Source organism: Chiroxiphia lanceolata, chromosome 9 (genome assembly GCF_009829145.1).
Source record: "Chiroxiphia lanceolata isolate bChiLan1 chromosome 9, bChiLan1.pri, whole genome shotgun sequence".
Classification (NCBI taxonomy): domain Eukaryota; kingdom Metazoa; phylum Chordata; class Aves; order Passeriformes; family Pipridae; genus Chiroxiphia; species Chiroxiphia lanceolata.
Genome location: NC_045645.1, coordinates 18,359,173 through 18,384,291, shown reverse-complemented (window position 1 = coordinate 18,384,291; position 25,119 = coordinate 18,359,173). Strand labels below are relative to the sequence as shown.

The 25,119-nt window shown below is 38.6% G+C and overlaps 1 protein-coding gene across 1 annotated transcript in view; it reads left to right on the top strand.

Moving 5' to 3' along the window:
• The window catches only part of DPYD (dihydropyrimidine dehydrogenase), a 338,464-nt gene that overhangs the window by 291,755 nt on the left and 21,590 nt on the right, over nt 1–25,119 (top strand). The window contains 1 exon segment of the mRNA XM_032695866.1: nt 498–677. Coding sequence (XP_032551757.1) covers nt 498–677 — 180 coding nt within the window.

Here is a 25,119-nt window from a genome sequence, read left to right as displayed (position 1 = left end):
AATCTCGAGACATGCCTTCCAATCTCAGCAAGTCCGTGGCTCTGTGATTTGCTTAATTGGGACCTAACTAGTTATGTCTGGGCTTCCTTAACAGAGCAGGCTGGGGAATACCACTGTATGTGTGTCTGCAAGCAAAGGTCTGAGCAGAGATGGTGGTTTGTTTGCCAGTGTGCTTGATGCACTCAGCATCAACACCCTGGAAGGCACACCTGGGGCTGGGCTTGCAGGCTTACCTCTGAACAGTCTTCAGGTCTGGTCTAAGGGCTGCCACTAGGCAACCTGGCCATAACTAGTGTCATTGAGCCCTTTTTTTCCTGAACTACAGTGGTGGTATCGTGACATAGGATTAAGCAGACAGCTAATATCCTCAATTCTTGCAGTTCTTTCCCAGTGGAGTTGTAGAAAGGGTCATCTGATAATCAGTGAGTACAAAGAGCTTGATAATTCCATGTGCTTCTCTGCCAGGATGTTGATGATAACTGACTTACATTTTTTAGGTGTGCAGTGCGATCCAAAATCAAGATTTCACTGTTATTGAGGACTACTGCACTGGACTGCAAGCTCTTCTTTACCTGAAAACCATTGAGGAACTTGAAGACTGGAATGGACAGAGTCCTGCAACCGTGCGCCACCAAAAAGGAAAACCAGTACCTAGAATTGCTGACTTGATGGGAAAGGTATGTTGTTCCATTGCCATTCCTGACACTATGTCTTGGCTTTGAATGTAATTCCATAATCATTATATGCAGTTTCTGCTACTTGCCTTGATTAATCACTGCTGCTGTCACAATTAGTCATCAGGTCTTTTTCCTTTTGAGTATTAACAAATATCTGAAGGCAGCTTAAGAAGGCAAGCTTGAAATAACTTGATATGGGCTAACACGTTTACTGTAAATGTGATCACTTGATTCATAACATCATGTCTTTAAAATGTCTTTTTAAACAGGCAAATGCATTAGAACAAATGCATTAGAACAAGTTCTGGAACTGTTTGTTTTAATGAAACTCAACTCAGTTCAGATTGATATTAATATTGTGCCAGAAATTCCTGGGTGTTCCAGCTGGGGTGCAACATTCAGGAGACGTGCAAAAACCCCCTCACACTGGATCTGACCAGCTGAGGCAGGTGTAATCTGTTAGTTGGAACACTAGATCAAGTAGGAGTGGCCCTTCAGTCACTGTACCTAAGCATCTCAAGGTCTTTCATGTCTGCTGACACCCAAATGCTCTCTGAGGCAGAGAAGTTCCAGGTGAAGATCAGTGACAGCAAAGGAGTTAATAAATTCCACAATATCATTTAAACCTAGAAAGTCTGTGATGAAATAGGAATGTAAACTATGGTCTCTATGAAATTCTAACCTCTGGACTGTCTTTCCTCTCTGCTCCGGTAGTTCCCTGCTACAAAAGCATTTTTGTCAAATGCAGTGGGTTTCAGCTGCCCCAGTACTGCTCATCCCTCCACCAAGGCACCTGCTGATCCATGCTGAGAAGCAGGGAAGTGTAACTGGCTTCCTAGTGATGCCCCGCTGCCTACTGCTCTAAGCAAAATACCTGCACAGCAGGGAGGCTGAGCTTTTGTTTCTGGTTACTAGAGGGGATCACTTTGAAGACTGATTTCAGTTATACATCATGCCTATTGATTATCCTTCCCAAAAATCTGATATACGCCTGTTGAAAATGTTGTAAAAAGTAAAGAATTACAAAAGAATAGGATTTGGAGTGTCAAACGCCTCCAAATCTCTGCTTATCATTGCTGATGACTGGAATTGGATTTAGCAGGAGATTAGAGACTCCTATATTGTTGTTGTTCTCTGTGGAGCTCCGAAAATTATAACATTACCTTCAAGGAGGAAAGACAATCCTATTCCTAAAGCTCTGGATAATACACTGCTTAAAAATAAACCAAGATATAAGCAGTTTCATTTTCATCCACTTATGTTAAGCAGTTAAACCAGGCTCAAAGGGTTATATCTAAACTTCTTTCCTTTAACACTTGTAGAAACCTACACAGCATTTCCAACTCATGTTACAGAGATTTGTTGTAATTCTTCTTTAAAGCTGGATTCAGTGTTCTGTCTTTGTATTACCTTTGTATTTTACCAAACAGACAACTGTTGTCAAAGACAAGGAAAAAAATTATAATTCTTAGACTTTTTTGCTTGTCACTACATCAATAATTAACTTTTAAAAGGTTGTTTGAAAATATGCTTTAAGGAAGCATTTAATAATTCAAAGGAATCTTAACTTGAAACAGGTCATATGAAAAAAGAATAAAAACAAAGCCCTATGTAATCTTATCTGGCTGGCTCTGTTACACATTTAAAAGGAATAAGACATGCAGAATATAATTGATTGTGTATTTGTATTAGCACTGAACTATATCCCATTGTATCATTGCTACTAAATAATAACATTTAAACTTAAGCAGGCTGCATCACCGATAAGCTAGTGATACATTTTAGGCATAAGCTCAGGATGGCTCTTTGTCCAGGAATGAACAATCAAGGGAAAAGGAAGAAAAATAATATAACATGGGTAAAAGGAAACACTGTGATAAATGATCCTACTAGGGGCAATCAAATACAAAGACTTGATATCATTAATATTTATAATATCATAATTAGCAAGACTGTGCCTAAGCAGTGTTATTAGTGTAACTAATTATGTTATCATAAACTAAGTTCGCGGTATTGTAGGAATCAGTATTCTTACTTTCATAAATTATTATCAATATTGGATTTCATGTACTTGTGTCTAGTAAATTTAGTTAAGTACTGTAGTTTCATCTCAATTTAAACACCAATATCTAGCTTACTTGGCAGCAAGTCATAATACACACTTCTGATTCTCTTTCTAAAATAAATTCACTAAAAAGCATGTCCTTAGTCTCTATTTCAAACAGAGAAGATAACCTATTGATATGTTCTCATCAATAAAAGTAATGTATATGTTACAGATGGAGTAAAATGTGACAGCTTAAATCCTGCCTTACAGTTTTAAAAACGTACAAGGAGCTGTCCAATTTTGTATTGGTATTACCGTGAGATGAAATGCAGTTTCTTCAGTTAGACCCTATGAGAAGCTAAACAGCAAATACTGCTGAACATTTGCATTCAAAAAAAAAAGTGAAGATGCTAATTTTGATATGTTGTGGTTTTAGTGCAGTAGATGTAAAAATAAAAAGGATTCATCCTTCTTTTTATTACAAGATTACTATTATTTTCAAATAGAATCACAAGGATAGGAAGTTCAGGCATTTGACATTTTAATAATAAGGAACTAGGAGAGAATCATTTTCACTAACATCAAGAACCACTTGCTTTCTGATTGTGTACAAATTCATTGGGCCTCTACCAGTTTTAAATAGATTGCAAATTTAGGAGCCATTCTGTTTCCAGCTAGGTATGCTCATAATTGTATCTGTTTTGATTCACAGTGCAATATCGAGTGATAATGTCTCTATTTTTATGCAATGGTGGACTATTTTTTTTAAAATTAATTTTCTGCCTTGGTTTCAGTATCAAACAGATGCTGAGTGCAGAGTGTTACCACAGGAGAGTGACACAGTGGAGTTTTGTCGTGAAATATTGTAGTCTTCGATGACCAGAGTAAACTAAAGATAAATACCTTCTCCTAAATGGTACACCTGACATCAAACTGAAGCTGTCTTGCCATGCAGTCACCAGATAAATGACAAACTGAACAGTTATCACTGACAGTTGTTACATTTATCACAGTAATTTCCTTCTTAAACAGAAAACATATTGAAAGTACTGTGCTAAATAGTGTAATATAACAAGCAGTTAAATAGCAAACATAAAATGCTTGGTCTGAGAAAGGGAATCATGTTGATTGTTATCTGCTCATCCTTCTGTATTAATGAAACTAATACTTCCATTTGATAATTTATAGCTGTTGAAATATCAGAAGCATCATAGCACTAGACGGTATTTTGGAAACTTGAGTGCTGTTTTTGTTTTTCACTGTTCCAGAATCTATTTTTTTTTTGTATATAGACCCTAAATTTATCATCTTTGACACAGAGGTAGATATTTTCCAATGGTTTTTTCAGTAGCACTAGCTTTTTCCCTTTTGCTAACACAGCCGTTGCTTACCAGTGTCTAGAAATGTGACCTGTACTACTGCACTGACTGTAGTAGCAGTGAGTTTTCCACTTAGAAATGCTAGCCTCAGTTGTGGCTTCCAGTCACTGGGTGATACAGTTTTCCATAGCTTCACCAATTTTACTCATTCTTTCCTGTGGTTATAGTCTTATCCATAACAGCTCCAAAAATAGTCCTAGCACAGATGCTGCATCAGACTCACAAAGATGGCCAAAGCCAGTCTTCTGGGCTTCCTTCCTCATTGCTTTTTTGATGGCTTATTTAGTTGGCATTTGCTTTTTTTTCTATGGGAGAACCTGACATTTGAAGCCTTGGCACAGATGACTGTCATTAATATCAACTCTGAATCACCTTTGCATTAAATGCATGGAATAAAACTTGTCAACTTGTCTCAGCTTTAATCTTAGTTTGCAAATCTTGACACTGAGATGAGAGAATGGCAAGGTAATGATGACACCACACTGCTTCTCACTGACTCCTTCAAGGAAGAACTTTTGTAAAAGCACACTTACCTCAGCATGAATTTAGGACTGAGATCAAGCACATGATGCAGTCAGGCAGACAGTTAAGATGTAGTGCACACTCTCACAACCCAAAGTTATTAGGGTGACTGCATAAAAGAGAGGAAGGGCATAGTTAAGTCTCTTTACAATCCAGAATTAACAGAATTATGTTTTAAAATAATAATAATATTTAAAATAATATTCCTAATTTTCTCAGGAGGATACATGACCAGGAGTGATAAAGATGACTGTTCTCACTAGGTGTCTGGGTAAGGTACAGTATTCCCCAGAGATGCAATTTGATCTCCCGTGTGTCTCACTGTCTCACCTTGTCTATTTGTTACAGGACTCTTTTATTAGTTGCTCACTGATCTTAATCTAGAGAGCTGAAGTGATTATGTCCCAGAAATGCGATGGTGTCAGCTGGTGATCACAGGAGTGGTACAGTGTGTCTCTGTATAAACTTCCACCTAATGTCAGCTATAAAAATCATACTTAATGCAGTGGCCACTATACATGTCAGGGAACTAAACATCAAAAATATGGCGATATATTCAGTTGGTAGATGTGGGTTTATAGGAAGAGATAAATATGGATGGTTCATACCTTGCTTTCAGCACCAGGAGTTTTCCAAAAAGTGACGTTTGTTTGATCATGTCTAAAAGATAAAAAAATAAAAATAAGAAAAAAATAATTTAAGCATCTTGATTCCAGAAATATGCAAAATACAAACAAAACTGTTTTAATAGTGGGTAATTCTCAACTGGTAAGGTTGTGCTGTACTAAAAATATTAAAATTGTATGTAATAAAAACACATTTATAAACAGTGGCTTTTTTCAGCAGACAGAGAAAGAGAATGATGCTGTACATGCACAGCGTGTGAACTTCAGTGAAAATTCATCACCTTAGATTTAGCAAGCTGCTGATTTTCTTCTCTGAATGGACTTCCCATTGGAACAAACTTCCTATTAAGACTAAAATGCTCATTTCCTTCAAGTGTCTATGGGTACTGAAAGCTGAGTCTTCTGAACAATACAAATTTGCTAAATCCTAACTGTATTGCAGTCAAATCTAAATAGCCATTTATATGGAAGAGAAAAAAACCCCCTTGCTATACCAACTAGATTTCATACCAAATATTAAATCAACTCTTAAATAAATAAATTAAATGTGAACTCCCAGCCATGCACAAAGTTTTGGCTGCCTTCAGATTCTTCAAGATCTCTGATTGCCTTCACTGAGCAGAGGTTTTCACCCTTCATTTTTGGAAGTGCTCCTTGTTCTTTGGGAAGGCAAATTGGTCCAGTATAGTAAAGAACTGTCCTCTTTTTTCCAACACTGAAAAAAAAAGACAGAACAAATGGTGTTTGTGGCCATGTCCAGAAATACAGGCCATTTCATCATATGTTGGTATAGAGATTGCAGTTAAAAAATAACATTGATGAAGAAACTCTTTTTCCCATATTGCTATCAACAGTTCTGAAGAAGAGTCGGGGGGGGGGGGGGGAGAAATAGATTTAGGATGGGGTGGGTTGACCCTGGCTGAACGCCAGGTACTCACCAAAGCCACTCTGTCATTCCTCTCTGCAATTGGACAGGAGAGAGAAAATATAATGAAAGGCTCATGAATTGAGATAAGGACCGGGAGAGATCACTCACTGATTACCACGACAGGCAAAATAGACTCAGTTTGGGGATATTAATTGAATTTATTACCAATCAAAATCAGACCAGAATAATGAGAAGTAAAACAAATTTTAAAAACATCTTCCCCTTACCTCCCTCCTTCTTAGTTTTACCTCCTCCTCCCCAGCAGTGCAGAGAGTCAGGGAAAGAGGGTTACAGTCAGTTCATCACATGTCATTTCTGCCACTGCTCAGGGAGAAGAGTTCTTCCCCTACTCCAGTGTGAGGTCCCTCCCACAGGAGACAGTTCTCCATGGACTTCTCCAGCATGAGTCCTTCCCATGGGCTACAGTTCTTCATGAACTGCTCCATTGTGAGTCCCTTTCATGGGATGCAGTCCTTGAAGAACAGGACTGTGGGTCCCCCACAGGGTCCGAGGTCCTACCAGGAAACCTGCTCCAGCATGATCTTCTCTCTCCATAGGTCCACAGGTTCCTGCCAGGAGCCTGTTTCAGGGCAGGCTTCCCACAGGTTCACAGCCTTCTTTCAGGCATCCACCTGCTCTAGAGTAGGTCTCCTTCATGGGCTGCAGGTGGATATCTGCACCCCCGCAGACCTCCCATATCACAGGAACTGTGCATCAGCACACTCAAGTTCTTGTTGGGTTGACCAAAAATAAGGTTCCCCCAAAGTGTCTCAACCATCATTTGCAGGCAGATTAAGAAGTAGGTTCTTTCCTTCTGCTCCCCGCTTAGTCTTCACCTCCTCACTTGATGATGAAAGATCTCCACAGGCATTGCTTCTGGTGAGAGTCTGGTGGTTCTCTGTGGGGCATCACCAGCAGCATTTTGGGGAGCACCAGCAGAGCGGACCTCTGTACCCCACTGTGCAAGTCCTGTTTGGCAGGTTTGCTGCATTGGTGAGCTTCCTACCCTTTTAAGCTGAATTCAATTATGAGCCTGACCAATCTGTAGGAAAAAAGAACCACTCTGACATTAGTGGTTTTTTGACTGTTCTATTATGGAAGTTTATGTAGTGATTACCTACAGTGCTGTTTCTCACACAGAGAGCAGGTTGTTACATAAAATGTATCTTCTCTAACAGTAAAGCCATTTACAGTAGAAATGTATAAAACAAAAGGAACTGGGATTATTAAAGTGTATTTAAAGTAGTTTAATCTTTGTGAGTTTTATATGTACTGTATGCTAAATTTGCTTCAAGCATGGAGTTTAAAGTTTCAGATGCACAGCCAGTAAATGTGGCTATTAAGAAGCCATGTATTCCTGTTAACTCCTTGGCTGTGGCGGTTTTAATGCGTTCACTGCTGGCAGTGGACATCAAGCCAGGAAAATCCAACTCCTGATGCAAAAGGATTTAAAAAGAAAAAATCCAGGCACTGCCAAAAATACATAATTCTTTTTTTGTACTCTGCAGTTTGTTTTACTTAGGGAAACGGCCTGGTCATACCCTGCAGCATGCATTCATTACAGTGATCTTTGACTGGCAGATGCAGAGTAATAAGATGCATATTTTAGTGCTTATTATAATACCCTGTCCAAAAACAACTTGACAAATTTGTGATTTCGACAGTATCTCATTTTGCTGGCTGCAGTGCTCTGTGATTGCCTAGTACACGTGGCTTCCAGATTATGCATACCACCAATACTGCTCATTAAAATGGCCACAGTTCACCAGTTTCGGTAGCTTGGAACGAACTTGGAATGAATTATTATACAACAAAGAGGCTGCTGTCATGCAGAACAAAAGACAAGCAAAAGAGAGCTTCGGCTTAATGAGGCTAAGTGAGTGTCTCCCCTGCATCACCAGCTACTTGACGGCCTTTGAGCATGGATTTTTTTCTCCACAGGCCAAAACCTTTGGTCTATTATTTTGTGTTTATGCACCTTGAGGCTAATATACATTTTAATATGCTGCACATGGAGAAAAAAAATCAGCCATTAGATTAGAACATGTGCACTCCCTGTTAAGTTAATGACAGCCGAACATAGAGATAAATTTAGGTTTTCATATTTAATTATAGCACAGTGCAGTACGTTTAGCAAGGATAAATTGCACTATTATTATGCTTCATTTTTTTGACATCTTTTCATATTAACCATGCGCACTTACCCCCACTTCCTCCCCAGTGTCACACATAATGTCTCTGTGCATCATCCTTCTCTAACACCATTAATTTTTTATTCTGTACAGTTGTATATGTATTGTTGTATTTGTTACTTAGGGTTAGCTTGCTAGTTGGATAAAACCATTCAAAACAACCCTTGTGTTAGGTGATCTACATAGGCAGTAACGACAGAAAAAAAATAAAAAAATAAAAAATAAAAAAACCTGTCTTGTGTGGCCAGAAATGGCTCCTCACATCTGCTCCCAGAGCAGAGTTCCCAGCCCTTCTCCTCTGGATGCTTTCAGCACAACATGCACTGTCTGTGACTCCTTTCTCAAGGAATTGAATTGGAAAAGCCAGAGAAATAATGTGTGGATGGTTAAATTAGTTCTAAAGCATTTTGTAGTTGGATAATATTAATGTGGACAACGGTGATATTAATATAAAATGTCTCTATAACTGTGTAGGAACTAAACCACACCTAATGTTCTAGGTGGTGTGTGCTATTTGTTGGGGCTTTGTACATGTGTTATCTTTGTCAGAGCTGTTGCTGCAAGAATAGCATGAGGAATTAGGCTAGGTATCAGCCTTATAGAAGGCAATACGAATTTAAACACAGAGGCAAGCTGGCATGCAAGTCAGTCTTTCTACGTTCTTATGAAGTTTAATGGGAGTATTTGACAATTTTTGTGCTGCCATGTATTTGGTGGTGATGTTGGACTATTTGTTAGTACCTGAGAGAGCTCTCAGATTTGCTTTCAGCTCTGGTCTGAGCTATTTAGGTAGCTGCGGTTTGTGAAAAATATATTTGCATGCTTCACGAAATTAAGGAAATACTGGTATTTTCCAAAGTGGATTAGAGCAGGTAATAACTCACAGGAAGAAGATTTTCCTCCTCCTGCTGTGTATATAAGCAAGCAGAAGATATTATGCTACAGGCTTATTCCTAGATTATTTCTTATTGGATAGTTGTTTCGTGACAAAAGACACTGTGGCTTGATGACCAGGGGGTCATGACAGGAATAATAATCACCATATGAAAGGGTGTCTGGATCTTGGTGATAAAGCATTCCTCATCACAATCAGTCAGCACTTGCTGGTGCAAGAATTTTCCTCAATGGCAGAGATCAGCTCTTTCATATTCATTGAGAGCAAATCAGTCTCTCTTTCCCTCTCCCCCCTCTTCCTCCAACCTTCAGTTCTGTACCAGCTTTTACTGCCAAAGAGTATTTTCTTTGTCAGGTGAAAGTCACAGAGTTTGAGGATGTTTGGGGTGCTGCAGTATTTGCAGGATTGGTATTACTTGCAGAGCCTTACTCTTTGTGTCCTCACAGAGTAAAGCTCTGGTCAGCAGTGATTGATAGCTAATTGTCTACAGTTCAAGCACTAGAAAATGGGTCGGCAATTAATTTATGTGTGCAAAACTCTTCTCCCTGATTTTGTAAGTGCAGATTTTGATGCAAATTGCATCTGTGAAAGCAAGGTTGTGGCTTTCAAAATGTAAGCTATAATTACTAGTCTGAGAACCTGATAACACAAAATTCTTTCTCTAGAATCTACCCCTAGTGAGAGAAGGCATTTATTAACAATATTGTGTATTTCTAAGCAGTAATTCTAACCATTTTTTGTTCATTAAGCACTGGTAAAATACTTGATATTACACAAGATATAGTCTTATGGAGTTGCAGGTTGTCTCCTACAGACATTCTATTCTAGATGGCTTAGAAACATCTATGCAATCAGAAGGGCCTCTTCTGTATCTACAGGTAGCTATTATTCGTAAAACCTAATTTTATTTGCGTGTTCTCGTTTTGGTTTTGGTACTAGTCACAGGCACACATACTGATGTGTAAGAAAAGACTTGGACTTTTAGCTTGTGAAAGCTAAAAGCTTTAAGCTTCTCATCTAAGAAAGCTGTTTACTGGGATAGCAGGGTGCTCTGTGGGCTACAGTGCTCTATGCAAGGAAAGTGCAAAATTACGTCTGTGTTATTGGAAATAGAAAGCAGACTTAAAATTTGTTTTCAGCCTATTTTCCAAGAATTGTGTTATTCTTATGCTAGTTTTGAGAGGAAGTTTGACAAGAACATCTTTTAATTCTCTTAGGAACAGATTTGGCCTCTAAGAACAGCCCTAAGTGTACCAACATGCACATATGTATGAGAAATCTAGAAGGAGTGACTTACGAGGAGAGGATAAAGAAGCTAAAACTCTTAAAGTGTCCATATGTCCTGCCCAGATGATGTATGTAAACATAAGAGGTGGAGAACTCAGTGCTGTACAAATATTTGAAGTTTGCAATCAGTTGAGAAAGAGGGATTTTATGATGTAGAGTGAAAACTCAACCAAGACTGATGAGTTGAATTGGGAAAAAAAAATATAGTGTTCAGGAGAGGTAGGAGAAAAATTACCCTGATTGGAAGAAAAGCGTTTTTGTAGAAATGATGGAGGTTTCATATACTGGGTTACTGAGATTAAAGGTAGGGAAGACTTTTGAAACTTGAATGCATAGAGTCTAATGGAAGTACTGCTGGGAGAAATTCTGGGTTGCCAGGACTATGTGCTGCACTTGCAGACTTTTCCTGTCTGAACAAGCTAGCCCATGGTCCTTTCCAGCATTATAGCTGTCCAGCCACTGGATCCTGGTGAAGTGTTCAGATAGTGACTCAGCACGAGTCACTGGAGCGATCAGCATCCAGTAGTATATAATTGACATGGTGTTTTGCCTAAAGAATAAGATCAGACTTAAGGAATATGATTATGACCTTTCCCACTTATTTTACTTTCATTACTCTAAGCCCTTGAAGATTTTTCTGTAATCTTCTGTGGTTTTGATCCAACCTCATGGGTGTCTCAGCAGTCGAAGCTGTACTTCCTGAGTTTTTATGGACAAATGGATTAAAAATGGCTTTCTGTTTCGTTGCCCATTAGTCATACATTGGCACAGGGCAACTGCCCCCAGTAACTGAACAGAGCTGTTGGGCACACCATTTCTACATGTAGAAGTTAGGAAAAGAGATTTCTGCACTATGCTGACCTATTCATGCCGAACAGAATTCATTAAGGCCCAGGAACAGTGTTTGGGTTCCAGGGAAAAATTACAGCCAGCCTGTAATCTGCTGATCCACACTGGGGCTCTGTAATAGTTTGAAGTGGCTTGGCAAAAACTTTATTGATTTCTCAGGATCTCATTCAGGCTGATTGCACTTGGGTGCTCTGATGGTTGACGTTTAAGAACACCTACCCCAGCTGTTATTAAGAAGGTGGGTCTAATCCTCACATAGGTAAAGACCTTGTTTGCCCTTCATTCAACTCAGCAGACAAGTTTTAATGAAATAGCTCCTTTTATATTTTATGCCATGACTATGTTTTTGATTGCCACACTTGTAACTGTCTGGTGTAAGTAAGTCACTGTATAACCCATATATTGGTGGGGATATGTCATATCATATATCTCTTCTTTCTTTAATCATTTTGTGTCTTTTCTGTTTGACTTGGAATAATTAGTACATTTTTTTTCCTATCCCTGTGTTGTCTTTCTTCCAAGTTAATAATTTATTTATGTAAAAGCTATAAAATACCATGTTGTTTTATACAGTATGTCTGGATTCATGAGAAACACAGAAGCATATCACTAAAATATGGGGGTTTTCTTAGATTCTTCAAGACAAGACCTTGCAGTTGAATTTAAAATAGTTGAATTCTAGAACCTATCAACTATAATTTTATTTATTTTTATGACCCATCATTACAGCATAGAGCATTATATCCTAGATGCTAATTGTTACTTAATATTTTCTGAAATTATTATTATTAGCTAAAAGGCATCTTTTCCAATTCCAAACTGAAAGTCTAATCCAGACACTCCAGCAGTTTTTCCCTGCCTTTACTGAGCCTTCTTTCAAGTGCTGAGCACTCCTGACATTTTGAAATATCCATTTCAAAAATTTCCATTTGTAAATTGAAAGCCAGAAGGCTCATTTAAAACCCACAAAGTTCCGTAAGTGCTATATTTTCTCCTTTACTAAATCATATTACTAAGCTGGAACCAACTCCCGTACCACTGACATTAGGAAAAATTATATTCTGAAACCTCTAAACTTACCAGTTAAAATGGGACCAACAAGAAATCCATGGGTGACTGAAGCATGAGTTTGCCTTTTGTAACTAAAGGGCACCCAGGAGGAGTGTAGCCTCTCAGAGCCATTTTGAGTGGTACAGAGCAGGGCTAATAATTGCCTCATGCTTCAGAACTCCCTTCTCGTTTTTTAATTCACAACAAAGTAATCTTCTTTCATTTGATAGACTGCAGACATTTTCTTAACAATTTTGTCATAGTTTGGGTTTTGACGCTCAGTCCCTGGTTTGTGGGTGGGCTTCAGTGCCTGCTGCTGGATTTTGGACCTAATTACCAGGCTAAAGCAGATGGAGAAGAAACAGTATTTACATTTTTCCATAGGACTTAATTTATTTCTCTGTTGTTTATCTCTGAGTTATTTTCGTCTGCGTAGTGTGAATAATTTGCAAAGGTATTTATAACAACATTTGAGTGATGAATGTGCAGTCTGAAAAGCTTTAAAGTCTGCCTCTCTGTCTCCATTTAAGAAAAAACCAAACATTTCCTCTCCATCTTGACTGTCTCTTTAGTTGCCCCTAAATGGCAGTTTGGGAGGGGATGCCTCTGTGAAGTCATGACCACTGTTTTGACTGTGTGAGTACTGGTTCATAATTCAGCATGCATTGGGAAGATAATTTTTTGTGCAGAATTGAGCATTTATTTTTATGTGAAATCTCAACACGGTCTATTGTAAGAATCAAACTTAACTGTCCAAATACCATCCTCAGCTCATCCACAGAGAAGGGTCTCAATTTAAAGTATCTGGCTGGCTGAGCTGCCCTTGGGATTCTTCAGCACGAGTGAAGTCCCTGACCTTAAGCATTAGCCAGGAGATACTCAGTTGCTGCTGCGAAAGGGACTGTGTCACAACAAAACTTGCTTTCGGTTTCAAGCATTGATAGGTTGTACACTGTTATCAGTCCAACAGAAGATAATTCTATAAAGCAATTGCAATGAAAACTTGAATACTCAAGAATTACACAGGTAGTGGTGGATACATAAAAATCTGAGCTCGTAACCATAGTCTCCCCTCCTCAGTCCCGTAAGGGTACTTTAATTTTTTTCCTGTCTTGCAGCTCATAAACATGCTTCTTGTCAGAAAACACCCCAAATGCTGTTGGAAAAGGGCTATAAAGTTTTATAGATATATTTGAGAGTATTATAAAAGTATAATAAAGTAAAAATACTGCAAAGAAATAGAAATTATTGAACAACTGAATTAAAATTTTAGGCTGGGATTGTTTTATTGCATTTGCGTTCTATTCGCCTTTTGCAGTCATGAAGGGATAGAATTCTTTTTGGAGTTCAGAAAATTTAGAATTTTGATTGTAATGTAACATTTTATTTTAGTATACTTGTAAAAATTTGCTTAAACACTTAAATAATTTCAGTATGTTGCTGAAGACTACTTATTTTTAGCTCAATCGGTAAAAAAGTGAGTTCTGCTGTTTATCTTTTGAAAATGTTTTACTTGATTTTAGAGAAGTATTTCTAGATCAGAAATGAAAGTGTTTACTCATACAAATTAAAATGTTAAGTAATTGAGTAGCATTACAGTGAAAATAATAGAACAATAATGGTGGTGAGAAAACTACAGATACTTCGTTTAATGTGAAATCAGTTTCACCTCAAAATGTGTCCCCTTTCTCTGAAAACTGGGCAGAGAAAGCAGTGCAATTGTTCTCAGTAGTGCTGCTCCCTCTTTCCTGTTTAGAAGAGAATAATATACCAAACGGTCATCATGAAAGTGAACAGTAGGAAAGTCTGCTGACTTGATGAGTACTATAGCTTATCTACATTCTCTCAGACAGGAGTTTTTGCAACTTAAAGTTTTCATTCTATTTTGTGGGGATTTTTTTCCCGTCCAAACTCAGGTGGACTATGAGACATTAGAATTTTTCCCATGGTCTCTCAGTCTCTCAGAGATAGTTGCAAAGTTCAAAATATTTCAGGATTTTCTCTCCTACAGTGGCTCCACAGTGGCTGTTCCTGGCTCACCCTCCATGGCTCCCCTGCCACCTTCTACCCATCTTGCCCTGAGTCCAGGCCTGGGGGATGCTCTGCACAAGCTGCCCCAAACCATGAACCCTTCTGTGGTGAAGCCTGATAACCCTCATGGCCTGTTCCTGACCATTGTATGTGACCTGTGCTGTAAAAGAGGCAGGAGAGTGATGAAAATTCTATGTAGTGGTGTCTGTCTGGGCTTAAGTTCTGGAGGAATTTTTGAAAGATAATATGTAGCCTAGTGATCTGCACTGGAACCAAGCTGCTGGTTGTGAAGTGAGTTCAGCCAAAAAGTTCAACTATGATTGTGCCTCAATGGCTTTATGTGCATAAGAACAGTAAGACTTTTTAAAAGGCTACTGGAAATTTTACTGTGATCTGTTGTAGCTGATGATGTCTTAAATTATTCTTCAGCCCATATCATAGCAATCAGGAACTTCCAATAAAGGCTGAAAACTGCTTTGCTTTGTCTTGCTGCAGGAGTATGTGCTTTTCCCCAACTTAAAAAAATAAGAAGTCTTTTAAGACATACAGAAACTGCAGGATGAAACTCAGTGTCTGTATCTGGTTTTCATGGGGGATGCTTGAAAGGAATTAGACTGTTTTCCAGGGGAGACTTATGACACACTGTTTGTGTATAAATTAACAACAATGAAAGTGGTAAATTAAAATTGCAACATCAATTTCATTCTTAGTTCTGCTTTGCATTTATATAGAAGGATTTATTACTTCCTTCTACTAAGAGGTAAAAGAAAGGAAAGTGTGAAGTAGCAGCAACTGTAATTATCTTCTGGAAAACTTCAGCTTGCAGAAAATGCTGCAGCGTATCTGCTCAGGGACTGAAGTTGCTGTGAGCACACTAGGCCATCCTCCCTCCATTTTCTAGGCTGGATTTCCAACATTTTCCAACAGAGAGCAGTTCAGCTGTAAGGTTCAGCACACACTGAAGGAAAGATCTGTCTTCCATCTCAGGTGAAGCATTGACCTCCTGTATCACCTCCATTTTTTATTTTTTCTTTTTCTTCCATGCATGTGCTGGCAACAAGGAGTGTTGGTGGTGTGGAAGCCCTAGTTGGGACATCCTGGCACAGAATAGCCAGGGACATCCAGGCACAGAATGGCAAACCAGTGCTTGGCTCTTTTCTTCAGCACCATCAGTACAAAGATCCTTTGTACCTTGCGCCGCTGGCTTAAACCCCAGGGAAAGACTGTACTCCATGACTCCATTCATTCCTTGTGCTTGCTGGATTTTCAGCAGTACGCTTTTTATAATACTGCTGTATAAGGTGACTGAGTTGGCTTAGGGGCATGTCACAACTGTGGAACAAGCTCCCACAGGACCTAAGACGCAGACAGTGCCTTTGCCTTTCACCCTGTGACAAAAAAAGACACTTTTCCAGCTTTACCTTCTCTTTGTAGAAGTGCATCTATGTTGCTGCTTGCTTTTGTTTTTACAGGAAGGAAATTACTAAAATCTTACCAAAACCAAGCAGCCTGTCCCACACACAAAGAAAGAATGAGAGAGCAGGTGAGCCATGCAAGACAGGTGGAGTTATTAGTTAACAGACACTGTTGGGATATTTTAATGATGAAGGTGGCATAAAACCTTTGCAAGGGAAGACAACCATGTGAAAAAAGTGTCCATTTTATCTCATTTCTTTTGTCTTCTGTAACAGAGACACTGAGAAGCAGGCTCAAGAAACCTAATTAAATACTGAAGGGAAATGAAAATTAGTTCACAGTTCTGTTCCCCAGACTGATTCTGTGAATATTCGATTTGTATTATTTTCAGAAAAAGGTAAGACATTATAACCCAAATTCTCAAGGTATTTCTCATTCTTGAAGAGGAGACTAGGTGTCTGGGCTGGTCTTTAGATATGATCCATACTCCTAGTAGTGTCATTAGGATCTGCCAAGTATTTGATGTATCTCAGATCAGTTTCATTGTTATAAAAGAAGTCAGTGGACCCCCCAAATCTACTCATTTCTGTTGGGTAAATGTTTAAACACTTTGAAGCGAAGTTTTCCTAAGGAATGAACAATTGATAGTAAATAATATCAAATAAGCTGAGTTCCCATGTAAGCAATAATCAACATTAACTTCTCAAAGGTGTTATTTCACTTAGAAAGGAGCTTGCTTTAAGACTGGGTTTAAGATACAGCTAATCCTAGTCTCATACTGGAATATTGCTTATTTTCTTGGTTTTTTAAAGCTGTATTTGTGCTTCTCCTATTTTTGCCAAAAAAAAGGAAAAAAGGGAAAAAAAGAAAAAAGAGGTGTTCTTAAATGTTAAAAAATACAGTGATAGCTGTGATAAATAACTCCATACTACAACATACTTTTTATTGTTAGCTATAAGCCTTGTATCTCTAGTTCCAGAAAGTCCCTAATGGCAGAGGATAACGTTTATTGAAATTAGTTGGATGTTACACTGTTTTACTTAATTCTGCCTGGGCACTGACATCAAAAGTGACTAGATTCCTATAGGCACCTAACTTCAGAAAGGAGAGATATGTCTGTACTTTCAAATTAAATGTGCCCAGGAATATTCCTAGGTGCTTAGGCCAGCTGGCACCAAGCAGCCTGTGCCAATGATCAGAAGCTGTTAGTCTCCTAAGCAGGTTGGCTGCAGGCAGGCTGCCTGCTGGGAATGGCTCCTGGAGCATGCTAACTTCCAAAGCCTCTCCAGGAATTGCCTGGGACACTGATAGTCAGCACAGGCCAAAAGCAGGCAAAAAAATATTTTAACATTTTGTTAGGATAGATGACAACATCCTTGTGCCCAGGAACATTCCCAGACACTGATTTACTGCTGTGGTTATAGCGAGTGTCTTGCTAAAGACTCTGAAGGAAAAAGAAAGACAAATAATGGCAGTATGTGAGTGGTCATGAGAGATGGACAGATGGACATAGAAATAAACTTTATTAGATGTTAGTGAAAATTGCACTCAGAAATAGATATCTAACCAGCCTGAGGCTCCAAAATCAAGAAAAGCAGTGAGAATTTTTAGAAAATCTCCTGAAATATCTTCTAAGATCTATTAGAATGTAATGTAATATCATATAAATATATGACTAATACACACATTTTTATATGGTGTGACTAGTATGTATGTATTATCCAAGTATGGATGGTCTGAAAAAATGATACCTCACTGTCTTCCCCAACAGCTAACCCATGAGTTCACTGCATTCTAACAGCTGAATTCAGTTTGTGGGTGGGATAAAGCTGCACTGGTTCAAATGAGAGCACATTAAGAAGCAGTGCAGATGAACAGGTCAAATAGGAATAGGCTTGTAGAATGAAATGGTTGATGCTGCAGACTGGTGTCCACACAGTATTCATTCCAGGTTTTTTACTGTGTTCTAGCTCCAGTCTGGTCTCGTGGGCTAAATGCCCATTAGCAGCTGGAGCTCATTTTAGGTGCACTCCTGGAGCACATATTCAGCTTTCCTTTCATCCAAAATAAAATACAGTCTGCGCTCTCTGAGACTGTGCTGCCATAAGAAGCAAAGTGCAGTGGGGACAATCAGGAGATTCACTTCAAAGGTGTACTCCTGATCTACACTAAAGCACAAATGCAGAGGCTCCTGGTGAGCTCATGACAGCAACACAGGGCTCATGGACACGATTAGCAACACCCAAGGCCAGAGACAAGCCCTTAGCCACCCAGAAAAGAAAATGTTTGCACAGACAAGGAAAAAATTTGTGCAAACATAAATGCATTAGCACAAAGCAGAGAAGAAAAATCGACTGGTAATTGTCTCGCGTGTGGGATTTTTTGCGTTGGCAAGAAGATTGTTTTGCAAAGCTTGCTTACAGTAGCAAAAAGAAATAATTCACCACATCAGGAAAACAAACTGACTCAGAAAATGTATCTTTACACATAGCTGGCTTTCATGCACTACACAAGAGCAAAAATAAACTTTTGGTGCTGTTTGCAGAAGCGTGAACTTTAAACTAAGAGCACCAGCACTAAATCAGAGAAGAGTTTGAATGCCAACTGGACAGTTAAAACATCAATAAATACTAGACAACAGAGACTTTCTTGACATTTTCTGGGAGTCTAAAATTGCTGACAAAAATGTACAGCATAATATTACATGATAGAACAATCAAAATATAAGCAGGACAATGTAAATTACCAAGAAAAGTCGAACAAATTAAAATACTAGGAAGTATAGATAACTCAAAAGTACTCTTCTTTTAACTAAATCAAGTGAGTCAGTGAAGCACATGATGAAACTGGGGCAAACAATTTATAAAAGCTACAGACAAAAAGTCAGAAAACTTAGCTGAAATAGGTAGTAAACTGTAAGACCCCCTGTAGCAAAGTATTTAGATGGTGTTTTAAAGCTCTGAGATGTCTTCTAGGTAAAAAAAAAAGCTGGAAATGGACACAGCGATGCAGCACTGAATTAATGGAATGATCTCAGCACTCAGAGAAAAAGCAGTAAGGCAAGTGAAAGTAAGGAGAGCATAAGTCTCATTGCTGAGGTTTTGCAGAGCCACAGGTCAGATGGGCAGCAAACCAGCTGGAGAGAATATGGGAAGCTGTACATATCTACAGTCTTTTAGCAAGGCATTATACAGGTGGTAATATGCTTTCCATCTTAAAAAAAGTAAAAGTATTTTCAGCTTCTGATGCAATATTTATATATTTACAAATGTATTAGATATAAGAATTACAGGTTGTAACTACCTCAATATCTTTTGAGCATCTCTTAGTGTGGATACTGGTGGAAGAAAATGCAATTTAAGATCAAAACTGTGGTAGAAGAATGCCAGCAGTATGAGCAAGAAGAACTAATGAGGCTGGCTGGGATCACTGCCATAGCTGTATAGATGCAGAAACAGAGCAGCAAAAGCTGTAGCTGATCATGATTACATTCTCATCTATCTGCTTGAAATGACCAAGGCAGTAAATCTAAAATGAAATAAAATGAGATGAAATTGCATTTGACTCCTGGAGCACTGGGATAATTGCTGACCTCCTAAAGGCTATTACCTAGCTCCTAAAAAATAAAAACCATGCAGGATAGACTCACACCTGAAAATGTCAGTTTGAAGATTAGTGGGATTCATAAACCATCTCACAATACTTTTCCACACTTTTCAGATCTGTACAGTCTCCTGAGGTGATTACTAAACAAAATCATGCTATGAATACAACTTACAGTTGTATTTGCTGCAATCTTCTCATATATAAAGAAGCTGGACAAAATATCCCAGAGTACAGCACTGCAGCATGTAAATGCCAAGGCCTTTATGTTGCACAAGGCAGGGCAGGGGAGGGACTACTGTTTGTATCAGGCATACATAGGACACAGCTCCTCCAAAAAGGCTTGTAAATCCACCAGCAGAGTGTAGGAGCAGTTCAGCTGAGATATATTGGAGTAATGTGTTGAAGTGAAAACATCAATCCTTATGTTCCAAGGGCAGGAAACTATACGAGTACAAAGTGACCATCAGTTATTAGAAAGCATTTTATAAAGCCAGAATTAGCACCCTGTCAGTAACCACAACCTGCAGTGTTGCACATTGCTCAACATCTGGAAAGCAATTGAGATGTACACCCCTGAGGTCTTGTGGTGGTTTGGGCTGCTGTGCACAAAAAACAAGGCAACTGAACCAGGATGCCAGAATCTCAAAATAACAGAAATAGAGAAAATCAGAAGATTGAACTTAAGTATTATTTAATTTGGGTATTTTTCAGTTTGAGGCAGGGACTACAAAACAACTTCAAAAGAGTGTTTGAATGAGGCAAAAATTTAGTGCTCATCAATTTTTCACACTGACTATATGACCAAGGAGGAATCCTGTCATCTCCTGGAGTACTGCAACCTCACAGGTAAGTGGAGCCGTACAATGTGTGCTCAAGTGACAGTCCCCAGATCACTGAGCAGAAATGCCACTGGGCACCTGTGAGAGCTATTCTGGGACAGAACCCTCCATCCAAAAGGATGTCTGTGTGCTGGGGAGCATCGAGCTGCACAGTCAGTTGCAGTACTGCTGGAGAAACATAGGCCTAACAGAAAGGAAAACCATAAAAACTCGTTGCACTCTAAAATAGGCTTTGAGGAAAAGTAGAGCAGTGGACGTGGTCTCAAACAGCAAATCTCAGCACCTAAACTTTACCATATTAGTCACACTTACATGGCTTGACAGTTGTTTTGCAGCATTTGCTGCAGATGGTGTGGTCAGGATGGGGCACTCTGGAAGTCTCACTACCAAACTGCATTTGGAAACGGTGGAGCCTGGGCTCATTCACTCATACAAATAACCTGGGAACAAAAATCTAGTCCACTTCTCATCACTGCTACCACTGCCATTGCCTTGCAACAAACTGAGTGGCAAAACTCAGTCAGGAACTGAAATTGCAAGACGTCCTCCAGTGGAAAAATGGGTCTGGCAGAACATCCTTACAATAGCCTGGTGTTGTACAGGACCACTCACTGCATGTTCTCTGGAGGCAGGAAACGGCCCGAGCCTTCCTGAGGAGAAGCAGTGTGGTGACTGCTCCCACCTTTGTAAGCCGCTCAGACTGAAGCTTTCCTAGGAGCTTTATCCATTGGGATACACAGCAGTTCTGTAAAATATGGAAAACAAGAAAAAAAACCTCAGGCAGATAGATGACATGGATTATCTATAATAATTTAAATTATGTCATCTGTGACCTTTAGAGCAGCAACACTGTTGTAGACAGTGTTAGTGTAGAGAAGCTGCACTAAGTAGAAAATTTTGTTTCCCTTTCCATCTCAATAATTGAAAGGGCCAGAGATGACTGTTTTTAACTGCCAATTGAATCACTATAAATATCTGGCATAACTTCAACAAGTTGAATTATGTCAAGAAATAAAAATAATTTTGTTTTTACAATTTAAATGAGGATGAGATTTTTAAATATGGCAGATTTTTGAGTAGCGAAGCTCTGTAGTGCTTGTGTGATCACTCGTGTGAAGTGAGAGGTATGTTATCTGGAACTGAGTGCAGAACAGCTGGAGACAGGACAGTTTTTTCAAACAACATAAAAAATGTGCACACTGTACACTCTGTTTTACCTTTTATTGGGCACCTGTAACTCCTGGGATGAGGTCAGGTGGAGCCAGGTGTGCACATCCAAGAAGAGTGGGTTGGTTGTGGTGATGAGCTGGTGAGAGATGGCCCCAGTACTCCCAGTCGCTGCACAGAGGCTTAACCTCAGTTAATGTAACTCCTTGCATATTGAGCCATGCATAAAAGTCTTGTAGGATCAAGACAGGAGTTTCTTTGCATATATCAATTACATGGTTTGTTGTGTCATGTCAGTCTGTTTGACCTGCGAAATAGCCCACAGTGACTACATAGTGCAAAGTGATATGTAAAGGAAAGGTTTATATATCTGTAGGGAGCACATAACCAGTGAAAAAGTGGATGGCCTCTTCGAGCAATATGTGATTGTGGTTATATTTAATAGCAGAGGGCAAGCTGAATGCATTTGCTTGCAAGCCTAACTGTGCATACAAATCAGTGAAGTCTTGCAGTAACAAGATGATCAGAACTCATTTTAAAGCTATTGTGGTAATTTAAAACAAGATAGTTTTTAAAAGTACAGTGATGTATGCCTGTGATCTGTATTTCTAATGATTTGCATGTTAGATTTTTGAAAATCAAATTCTTCTTCTGATTGACTTGAGTGAAAATCTAATCAAATTAGCATTTTAGAATATAGAATAATGCCATATTCAGAATATAATGATACTTTAGATACTTTAGGTATTTTAAAGACAGATAAATATGCAAGAGAGACACTGTGAGGGACTTGGATTCTAATGAGAACTTTTCTGGTTTTCTACATTAGGGTTTTATATAGCATCTGTTATTTTGGTACCTACATGTTGATGTCTCCTCACTACTTGATGGTGGGGTAAAAGCATTTATATCAGTTTAGTGAAGCTATCACTTTTGTAATGTATTATTGATATTTCATTTATAAGATAATTTTGATATAATATTGATTTTAAAGAGTTTAGCAATTACTTATTTCTTTTCAGATGTGCTTAAAAGTTTTAATAGCTTCAAATTATAAAAATCCTTCAGCATCGTTTTCCTTTACTGGACCATTCTAATTTTACCATCTGGCTATATTTTTTTTTCTTAATGTCATATGTTATGTGTTACTTTGTGACATTTTTTAAACTGTTGGAAGGCCTTAATCAAAGCAGAACACCCAAACTCTTTATAGGAGAGCATTCAGCATTTTCTCGTCCTACCTCCTGACAGCTGAAGGGAGTTCTGACTATCTAGAAGTGAAAGTATTTGCTGTTAATGCTAGAACTATTAGTATTATGACTCTTAGCATGCAATTTACTGAGTTTAGGATATTGTGGTGATGATGAAAAGCATTGTATTATTGACTTTGAAGACTAAAAGGCAGCGGTGGTCTCCTTGGTCATAGCTGCAAGAGTTGACTAGAGCTCTTTTGTCTGCACTGAATACTTTACATTTAAATTAGGATTGTGTGAAGTAGAGATGGAAGGATTACTGTGTGTGAGAGATGAACAAGGGAAAGCATTGTAGCCTGTGCAGGAGGAGGATAAGTACTGTAGTTCATCTGCCATAAGAGATGGATTACAATGAATCTGAAGTGGAAGAAGGCTTACTTAGGAATTATTAGCAGTGGTTTGCATTTAAGTAGTCTATTAGTAGAATAATATATGTATAGATATGTGATGTGTAATCTACCAGGGTAAAGTGGACTTTATTTCTAGATATATTGAAATTATACGCTGTTTACAGTATAGGCAAGTTGGTTATAAATCTGGAGCTTCCATGCAAAAAAATGCATTAAAGCAAAAAGACAGGATAAACAAAAATCAAAGCAAAACAAAAATCTGTAAAGGTTCCAGCAGATGGGAAAAGTGTATGCTCTTACCTCTTATGGAAGGTTTAACTGCTATGAAGAAATACTTGATAAGAAAAACACACAACTGAAACACACATAGCAGTGGTGGAAAGGCACTTTCTTTGCACACAGTGGAAGCACTTGTTATTTTACTGAAGGTACCCAAAGCCTCACAGAGGCTTTCAAAACCTCGATTTCTTCCAGAGTCTGGAAGAGGTTGCCTCTCTGTGTAGTCTCCCATCCCCCAGGAGCATGGATTTCACAGGCATTACTGATTATACTGTGCATATTTTATATGGCCATGGTGCATACATAGGGTTTCTGTGAGTAAGTACTGCAGGGAGTCTAGAGCTGTATTTCTACCAGGGCGATGCTGGATAAGAGTGTGAAAGAGCTAAGGCAGATGTAGATATTGTGCTTTTCACCTCCTCCTGCCCATGACGTGTAATTTGCACTCAGGTTGCGTGGTAATGTCGGGTTGCTCAAGGAGCTTTTGAACAGATTCAGATGGGTCACATGGGCAGTTTAAATGCAGCTTCCTTGGGCCTCACAGTTCTAGAAACAGGGTGAGGTTGCTCCTGGTACCTGACCCAGCTCATTTAGCACAAGCGGAATTAACAAATTCAGCTTAATACGGTTCTACTCACCTTGCTGGGTCAGCAGCATCTATGATTGACAGGTCAGTTGGTAGCCACTAATGCATACTTTCTCAGAGTTGTAAGAAAAGATGTTTTTTCTCTTTTAATAGTCTAACTAACATCTCTGAAATTTCTTTGAAAGGACCTAGAAAACAGACAGTCTGGTACTGCTGGAGTCAATCTCCTCAGTACATATACTCCCAGAAGAGAATGGTTAAATCCAAAGAAACAGATTAGTTTAGCATTGGTCTCAACAGATCAGTTACCAGCCAGCTTGGAGAAAGTGGGTAAAACTATCTAACAATGGCATTTTTTCATGTGATCGGGTAATTTACAGCACTGATAGAATAAGCGCATAAACTGAATGCATAGTTATGTATACAAATGGTATATAGATACACATGAAAATGTGAATACTGATTTTTACTTATTTACTAGTAAAAGTACAAATCTTTTTTGCACAAAGTTTTTTCCAATGCTAAGGCTCAAACTGATACTGATCCCTGTTTCCTAAACACATTTTTATATAGTTAGATTTGCTTGCCTGCCAGATATTTGTTAATAGCCATTCTGCTGACATCTTATTTATGCTGCTGCTTAACTGACAGAATTTCATCTGCATAAATGGGTGGAAAGTCCTTCCCTCACGTGTCCAACAAACTGGAGACAAAGTGCCTGCCAACATTTTAATTTCTTTTGCATGTTCTGGTTAGAGAGTGAGAAGAATGCTTTCACTCCAGTGTCATGAATATGGTAATCTATGGAAATCACAGAAAGCAGGTACTTAAGTTAAGCACATACTGAACTACAGGAATCCCTGATGAATTCAAGTCTCTTCTGTTTAGAGAAGATGTTGTTGTCTATTAAGTGACAGACTGCCAGATGTTCATGAAGTAGCACAGTAATGTGTATCAGTATCTTCTTTTCTTCACCCCGGAAGGTAACATTTTCTTTATCATCTATGTCATCCTGGCTTTTGATTGTAAATGTCTAAGCTTGCTGCAAATATTAGCTCTTTTTTGTTTTATTGATGAATATTTCATGACTTCAGTACATTTGTAGAATGTAAGTTTTTGCTGCACTATAGTAAGCCTATA